This window comes from Neopsephotus bourkii, unplaced genomic scaffold, assembly GCF_033783945.1.
Source record: "Neopsephotus bourkii isolate Nb327-2 ecotype Australia unplaced genomic scaffold, CSIRO-AGI_Nbou_v1 NB_126, whole genome shotgun sequence".
Classification (NCBI taxonomy): domain Eukaryota; kingdom Metazoa; phylum Chordata; class Aves; order Psittaciformes; family Psittacidae; genus Neopsephotus; species Neopsephotus bourkii.
Genome location: NW_026900643.1, coordinates 1,671,040 through 1,686,222, shown reverse-complemented (window position 1 = coordinate 1,686,222; position 15,183 = coordinate 1,671,040). Strand labels below are relative to the sequence as shown.

Here is a 15,183-nt window from a genome sequence, read left to right as displayed (position 1 = left end):
TTCTTACACCACCCTGTTTCAGGGTTGTTTCTCTGCTGGCACCAGCAGGCTGGTGCAGTGCTCCACACTGGTGGTGTGAGGGGTGCCCTGATGTGAAGAACCACACTTAAATACAGCACTCGGCATCATTTCTTTGGAGGCCGTGCATTATCAGTCGAGGTGTTAGTGATGCCTGTATCTGCTTGCTCAGTGTTTTAAAGCTGCTGCCACCCAGCGGAAAAAACACCCATTTGACCATGTTGCATACAAAGAAGAGTGCTTTTCCTCTAAAACTGTGACTTGCTTTCAACAGTTGGTAAAATGATGGCTCCGTTTGTGCTTAAAAGCCTCGCATTTTACCCTTTTAAAGTTACAGCTGTGCTGTTGCATGTCAGGGCAGGAGCCTGCTGTGCTCCTGCTCACTCCAGGGGCACTGGGGGTGACTGCAGTACCCTGCTTGAGGAGGAATCATGTGCTTGGCCTTCACTGGTGGTGGTGCCTTACCTTGTTACACAGCCTCTAGCTTTCTGGACAGCTCTAACCTAGTAACTCGCATCTCACACCAGCATACCTGAATGTAATAACACATGTTTTTAGAGTGCATTTTATTTAGTCTCCGTATCAAGTATCACAGCAAGAACAGCCACAGTTTTCTCAAACACATTATATTAATTTTTTTCTTTTAAATAAGAACTGCTGAGCCTTAAAAAAGGGTTAAAATGGTTGCACGCTTAGAAACAAGGAATCCACTTAAAATTAGTATAACTGGTTATATATTTTTGGCAGAATTGGGATTAGTGCTCTCAGTAGTCAGAGCTAGTGACTAAGATGAATAAAGGGTTTTTTAAATCTTCTCATTCTCTAGGGGTTTAAAATCAATAAAAGTAGTTACGTGGCTCAACAAATACAAACAACAGAAAAAAGAATATTGCACACATATGTCCAAAGCAGCATTTAACCACTACACCCCCTGCCCCTGGGTGCTACCACAATCAGTAAGGAAAATAGTGCAATCAATGAGAACCACCCAGTGGGGCTGCCTGTCCCACCACAACCTGTGCACCCAGACCTGCCCACTTACCCCCTGCCAGTCGCTGCACTGGGGCAGCTGCTCGTGTCCTGTGGGGCTGCTGTCACTGAGCTCCCTCCATACTGTACCTCCAGGCTCTGCACAGGCTGGTCCTGGGCAGTGGCAGGATGTGACTGAAGCAGAACTGGATTTTTTACCATTTTTAGGGTCTGGCAGGGCTCTGCGCTCACCCACAGGCTGAGCTTGCCTGCACACACGCTTGCTCTGGTGGCGTACTCAGCTGGCACCTTGGCTCTTGTGCTCCAGCATCCACAGGCTCAGCTGGGACATGTCAGACCATCATGGTTTGTAAAAGCTCAACCTTCAGCGCAAGTGCAGACTGCTTTAACCAGCCTCCTGCCATGCAAGGTTGCTGCACAGCCAAGGGCATGAAGACCCTTGTTTATTTTATGCAATGTGAGAGAAAAGTTCTGAAATCCACACGGGTATGAAAGTGGAATGGTCCCTGAATACCTGAAGCCTGCAGTGAAAAGCCCCTCACCTTGGTGAGCTATGGCTACACCACATTGGTGTTACATTCTTGTGCCTGACAAGAAATACATGATCTGTGTTCCTGAGACAAACTGTTCAGTGCTTTGAGCACAACATCTGGCATGTGGTCTGTTATCATCTTGGGACTTATTAAAATGCTGCTGAAGACTGCTTCGTTTGACCATCTCGCCGTGTATTTAATATCTGAAGAGCACCACCTAAAACAAAACACACCACAAATAAAACAGCTCACCCTGCTGGATCTGGTGCTGGTGCCAGGCCTGGAACTGACAACCTCAAGGCTTCTGCCCTTGCCTGGGGAGGAACCAGAATCTTTTCCCAAAGAGCCACCATTCAGCCCTCCAGCATGCAGCTGGAAATGCTGCCCTTACCTGTCCTGAAGGCAGAACACCACCAAATTACAGTGTTTTAAACAGGGAAAGAACTGAGGAGATCATCCCACCCGCAGAAACACAGGCTACAGCCTAAGCAAAGGGTGTGAGTGGTTAAGCACTGCACAGCCACATAATTAATGCCAAATGTGGGGAGTAAGTCACAGATGCATCAGTAGGAGACTGAACACTGGATTTAATGCATCACATATGATGTGTTTAGGATTTTATTTTACAGAACAATACATGATAGGGCTCTTGTGTGCTAGTCCAATTGAGAAAAAAACATGACCAACTGCTGTGCTGTGGAATAAATAAAGGATAGGAAATGAACTCAAAGTAAATCAGAAGAGCAGCCATGGAGGAAACCTGCCAGGTCACAGGTGTTAGGGTATAGAACTTGTAAAACCAGTACTAAAATTGTTCAACAGCAAAGATATGAAACAACATAAATAAAATCCTAATCTACTGAAAGGGAGGAAGAAAAGGTGGGTTTCTTCTCCAGCCCTTTTCTCTTTTTTCCCTTTGGTAGGATGGTTTTGTGCAACTGAACAGATGCTCTTATTTCTGTTTCAGAGTGAAACAGGAGAGGATATAGAGTGCAGTCTAGCTTGTGGGCTGGTTCAGACTGCTTTGTCTAAAAAAAACCTAACATCAACAAATCTCGAATAAACCTGCTAAACTTACCACTGCCCCAATATCACAATCCTCACCCTCCCAGCAGTTTCAGCTTTCTTGCTTTGTCCCATTTTCCTGCATCCACAAAAAAGCAGACAAGAACAGGAAAGCAGAGGCTGCATGGGCAACACTGGTTACTGTGGGGCTGGACTGCTCCTACCTGGCAGGGCCAGTATTATGGGCAGTATTTCGCCGCCTCCTCATCACCAGTATTCCAGTGACTACTCAGCAACAAGGTATTTTGTGATCACTTCATTATTACTAGGACATAAGACTGCAAGATCTGCAGCCTGGAACAGGAACTGCAGCATGCTAAAGCTGAGCTGAACAGTCTGTTTAAAATCACCACCTGAGCATGTGCAATATACGGGCAAAGAAAAGCACATGGGCCCAAAGAGGAACAGTTTCCAGGGCTTGAAGTGAAATTGAAAGCAGCAGGGAGGCACAGAATGAAAACTGAAAGGATGGCTAATGACTGATAACCAAAGATGGGTACTGGAGATGCAGATGAGACGCAGAGCTGGAAACATGTACTTTGAAAGTGAGAAGCAGCTTTAAGTAGATTTCAGGCAAACAGGACAGTGGTATTTGTTACTCTACTTACCTCCTAGAGCTGGATTCTTCTACAATATGGATAATCTTGCCAGGAAGATACAGACGAGGATACTGTGGTGGTGAATTGACGTGTGGTTCATCCTCAAGGGTGTTGTATGAAGGTGACCGATGAACCATTAAGCTCTCCTCAGCTAGAAGTGGCTGGGTGAGGGCATCTTGGTTTCTACCATCCAGTTCAGTTGGGAAGTTATCCGGGTCTCCTCCAAAGACTTCATACCAACACCCACGCAGCAAGATCTGGTACTGAATTCAGACAGAAACAGTCAAATTGAGGTTTGGCAACTCTTTAACTAACTTAACTCCAGTTAGGCGCTTGCATGTACGTCACCTGAAACTACAGTCAGATTAAAAATGACTGCATGCACATGCTCCCCTAACTTTCCAACTGATAAAACCTTCTTACTGGATTTTCCCCACAGTAGTATCTACTTCAGCAATAGCTAACCCGAGCCACCAGTAACACGACCGAAAACATGACATTCTTCATTGAATTACTCAGTATGGATTCAGCTCTGCAGATGTAAGTTTTCTTGTACCTACAACTTCTAACTGTCCGTTATCTTACTCTGTATTTACATCACCCAGGTCCGTTACATGACTCCTCATCGTGGGATTATATGGACATCCCCTGGGTACAGCAGGTTTAGCTTTAGATGTTCAGAAGTGGCAGTTTTGAATCTTTAAGCCACTCCTCTATATCTCGACTATCACCTGCCTCACACAACAATGGTTCAGCACCTTCAAGACTCTGTTTCTTACTAACAGCAAAAAGAAGAGGTAAGCAATTAATACTGTGACAGAGATATTTGCTTTCCAAATGAATTTTCTGAAGGTAAAATTTAGGTAAACCCACTACTGATACTAAATGGTTATTACAGTAAATAATCTTACTTATTTTGAATCATTTTAGCTGGTTTGTTTTTTTCTCCCCATTTTCATTTTTTTAGGTTTCCTTATCAACAGAACTAGCGAACGGGTAATTTTGGGCCTTGGAAGTTGTGCACAGATATCTTCCAGGTCTTGCTGAATCTTAATCTCCGACAAGACAGCTTTATAGGATAACAGACTAAGACGAATGTCACTGAATTAAGAAACAAACACTTCTGTTCCAAACCCTCATCATTAAGATAAAAAATACACACACCAACTGTCACTTCATTAAAGGTGGGGCTGAACCGAGGTAGCAATTCCCCTGACTTCAATCAGAACTACATTTAGTTACCTTGGGTCTGTTGCAGTTTGCCACAATTCTCACTATTCGCCTCTTTAAATCCTCCATGTTGGGCATACTTAACCTGTTTAAACACAGAGAACAAGATAAAGACAAGCCTGCCATCCTCTTAAATCTAACACATGCCTGAAAGGGCAATTTAAAAGCATTTCCATCTCACCTTGCCACAAGATCCTTTCCAACAATGACTGAAACAATGAAGCACTTTGTGTAATCTGCAAGTGATTTGCTTTAACAAAAAAGAGACACATTTTAGATACACTAAAGGTATGCACAGTTCAGTTTTATGATGATAAATTATAATTCAATAAAAAACACAATATGAAGCAACAGCAGCGGCATCTGCAGCCAGTTCTTCAGTACGCTTTCAGATCTACCCACTACAGATGACAGAGTAACTTCAGTGCTGATTATAATGGTATGTGTAGATGTTACAGGTGAAGGTAGATGAGTCAGGTGATCATTTTATTTCCCAAACTTTTAATTTAAACTCTAATGATACTACCTGATAGTACACAAAATTCACTAGATACATTTCACTCTGCAATACTCCCCCAAGAACTCAACTGTAACTCAGGATGGAGCAAATCCAGTTCTACTGGAGGCTATACAAATAAATTCTGAACAGAGAGAGTTATCATCTAATGGATTTGTCAACTACCTTGAAAACATTTTTACATCTGAGACACAGAACCAAGTCATGTAAGTCTCTTACCTTAACAGTCCTCCTGGGGGAGAAAAGGCATAACACCTTAATGTTGGGAAAGAGTTCCTGAGCATGATCGCCAGTATAGAAGCTGTTCCACCACCCAAACTGTGACCAACTATCACAAGTTTATATTCCTATAGACAGAGAGAGAAGACTGAAGTACAGACAGACACAGAAAAAGCTACGTGTAATTTTTGTGTCAAACCAAATTATTTAGAAGATAACTTACCGGAGCAATTGTGAAAGCCTGGTTTAAAATTCCATCATTTATTAGCTTCTGATAGATGTAGTTTGCAGCTTGAGTTATTCCCTACAAGACAGCATTCAAAGTTAGACAGATATATCTAATCTGAAGTGTTGAGACATATATATTTCAAATACAACACCATCACAGAGCAACTTTCCTTTTGCAAAGCTGATCTGCTCTTTCTCATGCTCCTGACAAAGGTCTAGTTACAACCATGATCTTATATGTAATGGCTAAAAAAGTTTTTAGAACATTTAATAAGGACATGGAGTCTGACAAGAGGATCACAAGTTCTACCTTGCAGTTCCAGGGCAGTATGTGATGCCACAACCAAGTCACTGAAATGATTTTGCAATTCAGCTCACAAGATTATTCCTGTGTTTAACTAAAGGATCCCAGGTGCTCACAGATTCCTTACTGCTGAGATGATCTATCCATAGCCACAGACTGCACACACCTTATGCACAAAGCCATTCTCTAGAACATCCTCCAGTGTCAAGTCTTCACAATCTGCTGACAGATCAGTGAGAATGTCCTGCAAACAAGACAGCTTTCATCAGACCTCACTGCAGGGCTTCATGGCTCATGCTCTGCTTGCCAGCACTGTCACAGGGACATCAACAGCCTGACTTACATATGTGTAAGCAACAGAACACAGTCCACCATAAAGCACCACCCAAGCAAATACAGCCACCACAGTCCTAATTTCAGCAATTATTTCCAAGCTGCAAATACAAGCATTACAAATGCACCTCTGCTTACAGAGGAATTACCACCACCCACCCTTCACACTCTCTTCCAGTGGCACAGGAACATTACCCATCCAAGGACAGGAGGGCTTACAATTTAAGCCTGGAAGACTCACACCTGTGAGTGAGTTATTCTTAAATGTGCCAGTGTAAGACAATTTCCTTGTGTTACTGGGAGTTCACCTATTTCTATAAAGCTGATTATTTCTACCACGTGGATGATACCTCAAAAGACAAGGTTCCTCTCACTGCAACCACAATAGCTTCTTTTTTGTGATCCAAAGCAACAAAAAATGGAATCTCATAGATCTGGAGAGGAATAAATGTAATAATTAAAGACACAAAGTTTTTGTAAGAGTAAGCATTTGTTCTCACCTTCTGAAAGCTCTCTTTCTGAGCTCTCCATTGTGTTATGGAAAGAAGCTGAATTACTTTCTTATTGTGTTACCTTAAGTGCCTTTTTTGCAATACTGACACTGATTTATGTCAATGATTTTGTGGCTGCTCCTTTAGATTAGTAAAACAAACAAACCCAAAACCAGAACCAAAATTTTCAGGGCCTGTTTTCATTTGGCTTTGATTCTCACACCTTATAAATGCTAAAGGCAAACTAGAACCTTCACCCATTGCTTTCCCTGAATTAATCACTAAGTGTTTTTGCTGAATGCCTGTGCAGACTGTTTACCTTGTTATGAAAACTGATATGAATGAAGTCTCTGTACTGCAGTCCTGTTATTCTTAGGATGGATCCAAAGTGAAAGTTATGACGATCACTGCCAGTTATATCAGAATCTGTTGTTCTATTTCTGCAACTAACAAACACACGGAAGAGAAAAACTTTCATGCTCCAATTTTTTATGCTTCCTTTCAAGGAATCAAACTTAGTTACTTTTGCAAAAAGATTTCTGCCAGGAATCAAAAGCTCTTTTTGGTTTGGTTTTGCAGTAATACCATTAGCCTGATACAAGATGTTACATCTGCCAACCAACCTGGTTTTGCCTGAGCAGCATGCCACACATTTTAAGTTCAAGGACTGGCAAACACACCACTGCTACAAGACTATCAGCAGAGCAAACAACGTAATAAGAAAAGAATTCTTAAGACTACAGGCCAATGACAGAAAATACAAACAACCAAAAAGGAAATTCAAAACAAGTTCTGTACATCAGGCTTATCTCTTGTATCCATCTTACTATGTGGTGATTTTTTTCAAAATCATTTATAATTTAGGATGTTGTATTTCTATTTCACATTTCTAATTAACAGAATCATGGTTACAGTCACAGTTGTCAGTGGTCACTTAAATATACAGTAATCCTACACAGCACTACACATACTTCAATATGACTATAACCTTTTTTTTGAGTAAAGGAGGCAAGGGGAATAAAATGGAGGCTGGAGGACATGCGACTCCTGCTAATGCCTTCAAGACAGGGAGAACTGTTGATACACTTTTATTTCTATACATACATGTATGTCCAAAAAAGCAGCTCTAAAAAGCTGCATTTTAAAACATGTTTGGTTTAATTCCGATTAAAAAAATAAGCTAACCTTTTTCTGAGGGTGGAAAGATGCTTGAATTTTGTTTCTATGGAATCTGTGAAAGATAACTCTACCAGTCAAGCTCATGTACTCCCAAGAGCAATATGATTTAATGCCACAAAAATACTGCTATTGAAACTATTTTATTTCTGCTAATGCTAGCTAAATAAAAGGAGACTACGTGTTTTAAGTTCTTGATCAAACCTACCAGTCACCATTGAGCTTACAGAGTGCAGTAAATGGGTTGGTGTATACGTAGTAGGGCCAGCCATAAGCAGCTGCAGCAAACAGCATATAGTGAGCAGCATTCTCCAGTTCAGCATCCAAATCATCTGCCTGAAAGGACACAGGGAAAGAAAAGGAAAGAGAGAGAGAAAGAAAGGTGTGTCAGGCAGCCCCAGAATAAAACTGGAACACAGACTAATGGAAATGAAGCCCAGTGAAATACACACTATCCAAATGGAAAACCTCGAGGTCAAAGAGGAACTAAAAATAGCCACTCATATTCCAGGAAAAAGTCTGTGTTTGTTTACATGGCTATAGAGCTCAGGAATCTTGAAATGCTCCCATTAAATCTGTTTCTTCCAGTACTTACACACTGATAAGCTCAATACTGAAAACGATATTCACTCCAAGTGTTACTTAAGGATGTCAAAAGATCAACCAAAGAGTCTGTGGCAGATCTCTTTGGCAAAGACTTTTACAGCATGATCCCATCATGCTGGCTGGATTCAAAGGGAAGTTGGCAGTAATGCACTGCTTTAAGTAGAATTATATACTTCTATGAAACACAGGCCAAAAGAGGGTAAAATAACTTACAAAGGCATTTTACTGTAGAAGACTAGCAAAAATCAATTAGCAAACTGCAACCCATCATCTGCAAACATTTTGAAGATGCTTTCGTTCCTTACTTTGTCTTGTTATTTGCAGCAAGCATAATTTAAACAGACCATAATACTAAAAGACTAGCTTTTCAGTTCTATGCAAATAGTACTAAATATGAAATTTTCTCTGTTCCCTTTCTCTCTTGGCTCTTCAACAATGATCACATGTCCTAAACAGTTCTTTTTTGCTGTTATTTCCCCATTAGTTATGCAAAAGCAGACAAGTATTTTGCTTGCATACTCATCAAGATGTTTTCACTGCATTTATTAATAATTTAAATTGTGAATTTTTACAGTAGTGTTTAATTTTCTTAAAAAAAAAAACAAACCCAAAACATAAAAACCCTTGCACCAAGAACTGCGTTTCAATTTGACCTGGCACCATCTCCTAGAGTAATTACCAGAGGCTGCAAAAACCCTATCTTACCACAAGAGATGATGGAGAATGACACAGGACTTCTTCAGGCTCTTTTGGGCAACTTTCCATTTTATCCTGCTCTTGGTGGAGCAGAGTCAAACCAGCTGCTATGTCACTTGGCACCAGATCAGTGTCCTGTACAAAGAAATGAAAGAGCGCTTAAAACCATCCCATACCTCAGCATGGCAAAACCACCTCACAGGAAAATGCACATGGAATTGTATTTCTTCAGTTTATAAATGAATACAATTTACTCAGAGACAACGTCCACTGAAAACACAAGTCAGAGCAGCATCCAATCTCCCACCCCTTCTGTACATACTGGATATTTTATTCAGTAAGACTGAGTACTTCTACTCATGATTTTCATTACTTAACAAAATACCAAATAAAAGGTATTTTTTTCAGCTGAGGACATGCTCAGCCATATAGCAAGTGTTACTGATCACTGTTCTACATCACTGTGTAGAACACTGTGTAGAACTGATCACCCTGTGTGAAAAGTCCTCTACACTGAGAACAACTGAGAAGGATTTTACACAGGAGAAGGCTGAAGGGGTTTATCTTGAACTATCTGGGGCAGACATCTCTCAACAGTACTCACACCCTTTACCCTCTAAGCCACTGAGTAGGCTATTGCTATAATCCACATGCCCAAGTACTGCTTAATAAATAAGAACTACTAGTCTTGAAATCATGGACAGATTTCAAAGTCAGCACTGAACTACGACTGCCCAAGCAGTAAATGACATGAATGTGAGCTGAATCAACATGATGCAGACTCCAATTTGGCAGATGCTGTTGCAAAAGGCAGCTTCCTGCATGTGCACACTGTAGTCTGGCACGTGCTCAAAGTGGCTTAGAATGGGAAGACTGCCAAAACATACTGCGGGGCTCATTCTTTAACGGTCAGAAAGTAGTCAGATTATTTGTCATAAATACGACTCATTACTCATAATCAATAGGAAAAATGCCTGGATCTTCACAAATTGAGGAAAATAAACTCACACCCTTGTTCTCCTGACTAGATAGATACCTAAGAAGAAAGAATACTCTTTTCCCACAGCCCTTCATGCTTGCAAAGGGAGAGAACCTTTGTTAAAGGGAGGGGAAAATCGGTGTTGGATACACTGCATGAGAATCACCTTTAATTTTGAAACTGACATATTCAAAACCTGATTTGAAGGCACAGGGACCTCTGGCAGACCAAAAGCACATGTGTGTTGCAAGGTCTGCAAATTCAGTTAGTCAAAAGAGAACGTAAATAAAGCTTTCCATCTTACCGAAAAGTAGGTACGGAAGAGCTCTGCGATACTTGTAAAAGCCACTCGATGGTCATCATCTTGCACAATGCAGCAGCACAGTAACCTGATTCTTTTTTCCCAGACCCTGGTGGCAGTGTTCTTCACATTGTACAGCAACTGTCCTGACTGACTGCTCTCCAGGTTCCGACTGACACTACTGGTGAGGTAAAATGTCTTCTTCCCCCCAAGCGGATCAAAGACGATTACAACTCCAATGATTGTAAAGATGATGATAACCCAGCTGCAAAACAGAAGAAAGTGGGATAAAAAGGCTGTGAAACCAGATACTGACAAGAAAACACAACTGTAGTTCTTGACAGACAGAAAACTAATTTGGGTATGAAATATTGTATGAACACCATCTGCTACTGTCTTAAGGGTGCATGCTTTGTTATCAGGCTTTCGATCCACCAGGCACATGAACAAGGCTGTCAGTTTATTTCACACAGGGCACCAAACTCAAAACCACAGCCCTGTGCTTTGGAAATAGCAACTCAGAGGTGTGAAGGCTCCATTTTTCACTACCAGTGAAGTGATCTAGCTACTACCCTCTTCACATTTATCCAGTTTTCTACATTCCCATCTATCCCTCTTGCTCTTTCTGATCTTCACCTCCTTTCCTTTACCCTTGAGAGAGCTCATGCTCTCTCAAGGCAAGTAGCTAAAGCTGGTTTAGGGAAGGGTACCAACTCATTCTAGCTGTCCAGATTTAAAAATTCTTCTCCTTTTACAATGAAAACTCTTCTATGAGAAACCACAATAATTTACAAGATATCAAAGTCTCCCACTGCTGGAAAAGCCTTTGATAAACATGTACAAAACCCACATTAGCAGTATTTTCCATTACATATACCCTATCAAGCTTGGATCTGGGGGAAGGAACCTTTACCTTGCAATAACTGTCCCCATGATGACATTTATCACAGTCTTCTCACACTGCACACTGCTGTCTGACACCCATACAGCTCCTACAACAGCCCAGATGAATTCAGGAAAATAGAGAAGTAGGCGAGTATAAAGTAGCTTGGGAAGTGATTTTCTTGGGCCTGGATTAGAAATTGTTCCTGAAATCACAGGGAAAATTTAAAACAAAACCTACTTATGACCACATCTTAAGTACACAAAATCCTACCTGAATATCTGAGCTTTCCAGAAAGTAAGAAATTTAACTGAAAATACAAAGTATTTTCATAGTCAATGCAAAGTTATTACTGAAGCTGAGAAAAGAAAAACAACGTGTTTATCTATGTGGTTCTTTCGATCTCCTCTACTACTGCCTAAAACTTACTCTCTAGGCAGAACCAGTTCTGCAGCAAATGTGAGGCAGCAGTGCTGTGCCCAGCATACACCAAAGTGGCATGCTTGGAGTGCTTGCTCATGTACAGTTCCTTTTGACTTCTGGTGTCTGCTTTTATTACTATTCTATTTAGCTTTCAGGCGCCTGAGTATTTCACTTTCAGATGCTGTTTTGCTGGGCCACAATATACTTCTGTCAGGTCACTAAATAAGAAATTAATTTACATTTTTATTTAGCAGAATGAAAGTAGGACCATTACCAGCAGAAATACTTTTTAGACTGTTTTCTGTATCAGCAGCTTACTAATAACCTCTTCATTGTAATCTCTTAGGCAATAAGAAAAGGAGTAATTTTTGGACAGCTCAACTCCTTAAGCCACTTTGTTGATCACAGGGTAAAGAGATGGTGGGTATGTGTGCTCATGTGTAGGTAGGATAATTTGTAAAGGCTTAAGTCAGAGCAGAACAAAAGCAACCAATTGTAAAGATGTGGTTCACATCCAGTGACAAAGCTGTTTAAAAATCCCTTGATCCAGTGGTAACTTATTCCCATTCCCAGATTGTTGCCTGTAACGCAGCAGCATGGTTGCTTACAGAGACACAATCAGACAGAACTGTCATTCCTGAAAACAACTTCTTTCTTTTCCCAGCACCACAAACCAGTGTATGAGTTCTCCAGTCAGGTTCACCACTTCCATCACTAATGCCCACATCAGTGCAATACAAGGGGTCATGCAAGAACCACTGCTCCCAAACCTCCACATTATAACCAGACCAAGACATCTCACCATTAGTTTTCTTGGAAATTCAGCCTCAGAATTCTTCCATGTCTTAGTTCTAATGGCCTTGTAGCTGTACATATATAGAAAATGAGGCTCTTTTCTCACTGCTGTTTACAGTTACTTCTCCCACCTCCTCAACTCTGATATAAATATAAGTATCATAGCTTGGCTAATTCTCCTCTCCCTCCTCTGGAAACTGTAGGAAAACCAGTGGTTAGATTCAAGACCAGGATTATCATCCACATCTCTGTTCTGTCATGGTTTCTCTTCATGCTTCTTCCTACTTAAATAATTTAAATACTTTTATTTCCAGTGTGTTGTGAGAACCAATATATTAGAAATTGTGGGGTTTTGTCTGTTACTGCAGAAACCACACACGTATTTTGAATTAATCTCACATTACTTTGATAATGAGCTGCCTCACCAGGAAAAAAAAGCTCCCTTCCATTTTTTAGCTCAAAATGAACCATTTCTACAAATGACTAAAGTTGCACTGCGTTCCTTACTCTTCACTTACTTGAAGTGAATGTTTAGACATTCACTTCAAGCTGTAAGTTGTATTCTATTTAACAGTACTTACTGAGTTACTTGTACTGTGACATTCACACAGATTCCTTTCCTATGTGTGTTTTCCCCCAGGCTTCACTGCAGCTACTGATCTTTAACAAGTCATGACAATATCTGCCTATGCAAGGCAAAGCTAACATGACATTTTGGATGAGAAAATTATTTAGGATAATTTCCCCTGAATTCCTGTTGGAGAGGCTGAACGGTGTTCTGTCTGAGGTCATGTATTAATGGTGAATGCAAAGGAAGGTTTCAAGGTGCTTTGATGGCAGTGAATGTATCACCATTAACTGCACTAACCTGTTGTGTCCACTTACGTTAGATTCCTGACTAACAGAAGCAAAACTATTACAGCAAATACACTGATACTGACAGTTTCTCAAGTTTGACTACCATTAAAGCACTTGAATTTCATTTTTAATGTCAACCACAGATTAAAAAAGCTTATGTGCTACAATCCTACTAGATTAATATAAACTATTATTATTAACTATTTACCTTGCATACTGACATATACGAGAGCAGATAACGCACATATTATAGCAGCCAGGAGAACGAGGAGGACTAGCAAGTAGCTGTGCAGCAATCCTCCCCCGGGACAGTTAAATCGCCCCTTGTGAACCGCATAAAGAGCAAGAATTCCAATCCACCTACAGGAAACGGAGATAACAGAGTTATAGTTGGAACACTGCACAGCGATCACCTGATAAAGTCTTCCTCTTGATGACAGCATCCCACAGATTAACAGAAAGACAGCTGTTATATTAGGAATCTGTCGGGATGAAAGGCCTAAAGGGATGATGCTCAGTAGCAATCACAACTGAGCAGAAGTCTCTGCAGACCGAGAAACAGACTCTCTGTGGTGTGCTACTCACCGCAGCAGGTGCCAGAGAACCTGGGCTGATCTGGACAAAGGAAAGAGTCGCCGTATTAACTCTGGCAGGACGAAACCACGTTCACACCAGTCACGGCTTAAACACAACCCAGCAGTTTCGGTTCCGCGCACAGCACACACGCGGTAACGCCACGCTGGGCCGTTACGTCAGCCCAGGGGCTCTACCCCCAGCCGCCGCGTCCTCCGCGCCGACCCACGCCGCAGGTGACAGAGACAAAGCTGCAGCTGAGGGCCCAGCGCCGCCACCACCGGGCCTCAGGCGGAGGAGCCTGCAGCAGGGAAGCAGCCACCGAGGCTGCCCCGGCCCCGCGGGCGGAGGTAGCGGCCGCGCGTTCCGCCTTACCACAGCAGCCTGACGAAGAGCTCGAAGGCCCCCGGGAGGACGAAGTCGTCGCTGCCGATGGCCCAGCGCCTGCCGAACACCACCAGCCCCGGCATCCCGCCGCCGCGTCAGGGGCACCCGAGCACCTGAACCGGCCCCTCGCCCGCGGCCCGCAATGCCCGGTCCCCCCGCAGGCCACACCGCCCCCTCGGGGCAAGCGCGACTTCACGAGCGAGCGACGTCATGACGCACCACGCGGCGCCCCACGTTGACCGGCGGACGTATCCCACCTCAAACTCGATTGGGCCAGGCCTCGCATGCGCTCTGGGAGGACCCGCCTTTCCCACCGCCAGCCCCGCCCCCGGCGCATGTGCAGAGCGCCAGGAGGGCCCGGCCGAGCCCGGCGCTGCGGAGCCAAGAGGTGGAAGGGGCGGGAGCAGGAGTGTTAGGCGGTGAGGGATTAACCCCGTGCCGAGCTCCGACACACCCGCAGGCTGCACCTCCACCACTGCGGGGCGCAAGCACCACAGCCCCTGCAGGGGGGAGGCCACGGAGCTGGACGGCCTTAGAGGCCCTGCTGCCTTCTCCCTCAAGCTCCTTCCTCACAGTGGTGAGCACGTACGCAGCGGTGAGGACAGCACAGCCGAATTGAAGTACAAAGACAACAGTGTGGAAGAAAATAACCTACCGTGATCCTGAAGGGTTCTCTCACACTAACAGGCACTTATCTTGTATAGCCCTCTGGCTACAGCTCAGATCAGGCTCTTGTATTTCATCACAGGGACAGACCTTGGTTTCAAGCAACTCCAGACAGCAATGAGACATAGGTATCTCCAAGCTACAAAGGAACTGCAGCACACATTGGCACACACACTCTACAAATAAAAACCACTATTCAAATGTGGGGTTAGGATAACCATCACTAATTACAGGGATAATTATGGTAAACAAGTTACAGAAGATAAATGATTGAAAAATAAAACCAACCACAAAAAATATCCACTTCACTTGC

At 42.7% G+C, this 15,183-nt stretch overlaps 1 protein-coding gene across 2 annotated transcripts; it reads right to left on the bottom strand.

Moving 5' to 3' along the window:
* Window positions 1–1,136: 1,136 nt before the first annotated feature.
* On the bottom strand, window positions 1,137–14,331 carry DAGLB (diacylglycerol lipase beta). 2 transcript variants are annotated; one of them, XM_061367639.1, is made up of 15 exons: window positions 14,193–14,331; window positions 13,453–13,604; window positions 11,199–11,373; window positions 10,289–10,550; window positions 9,015–9,140; window positions 7,912–8,039; window positions 6,847–6,973; window positions 6,387–6,470; window positions 5,870–5,947; window positions 5,395–5,475; window positions 5,172–5,299; window positions 4,617–4,685; window positions 4,448–4,520; window positions 3,215–3,468; window positions 1,142–1,758 (listed from the first exon to the last, which is right to left on the bottom strand). In XM_061367639.1, exons 1-15 carry the CDS (start codon window positions 14,285–14,287, stop codon window positions 1,566–1,568), a joined length of 2,025 nt encoding a protein of 674 aa, XP_061223623.1. In that variant the 5' UTR covers window positions 14,288–14,331; the 3' UTR covers window positions 1,142–1,565. The 2 variants fall into 2 exon arrangements, with proteins under 2 accessions (XP_061223633.1, XP_061223623.1); XM_061367649.1 differs by lacking the exon at window positions 4,617–4,685 and having other exon boundaries at window positions 1,137–1,758.
* Window positions 14,332–15,183: the final 852 nt, after the last annotated feature.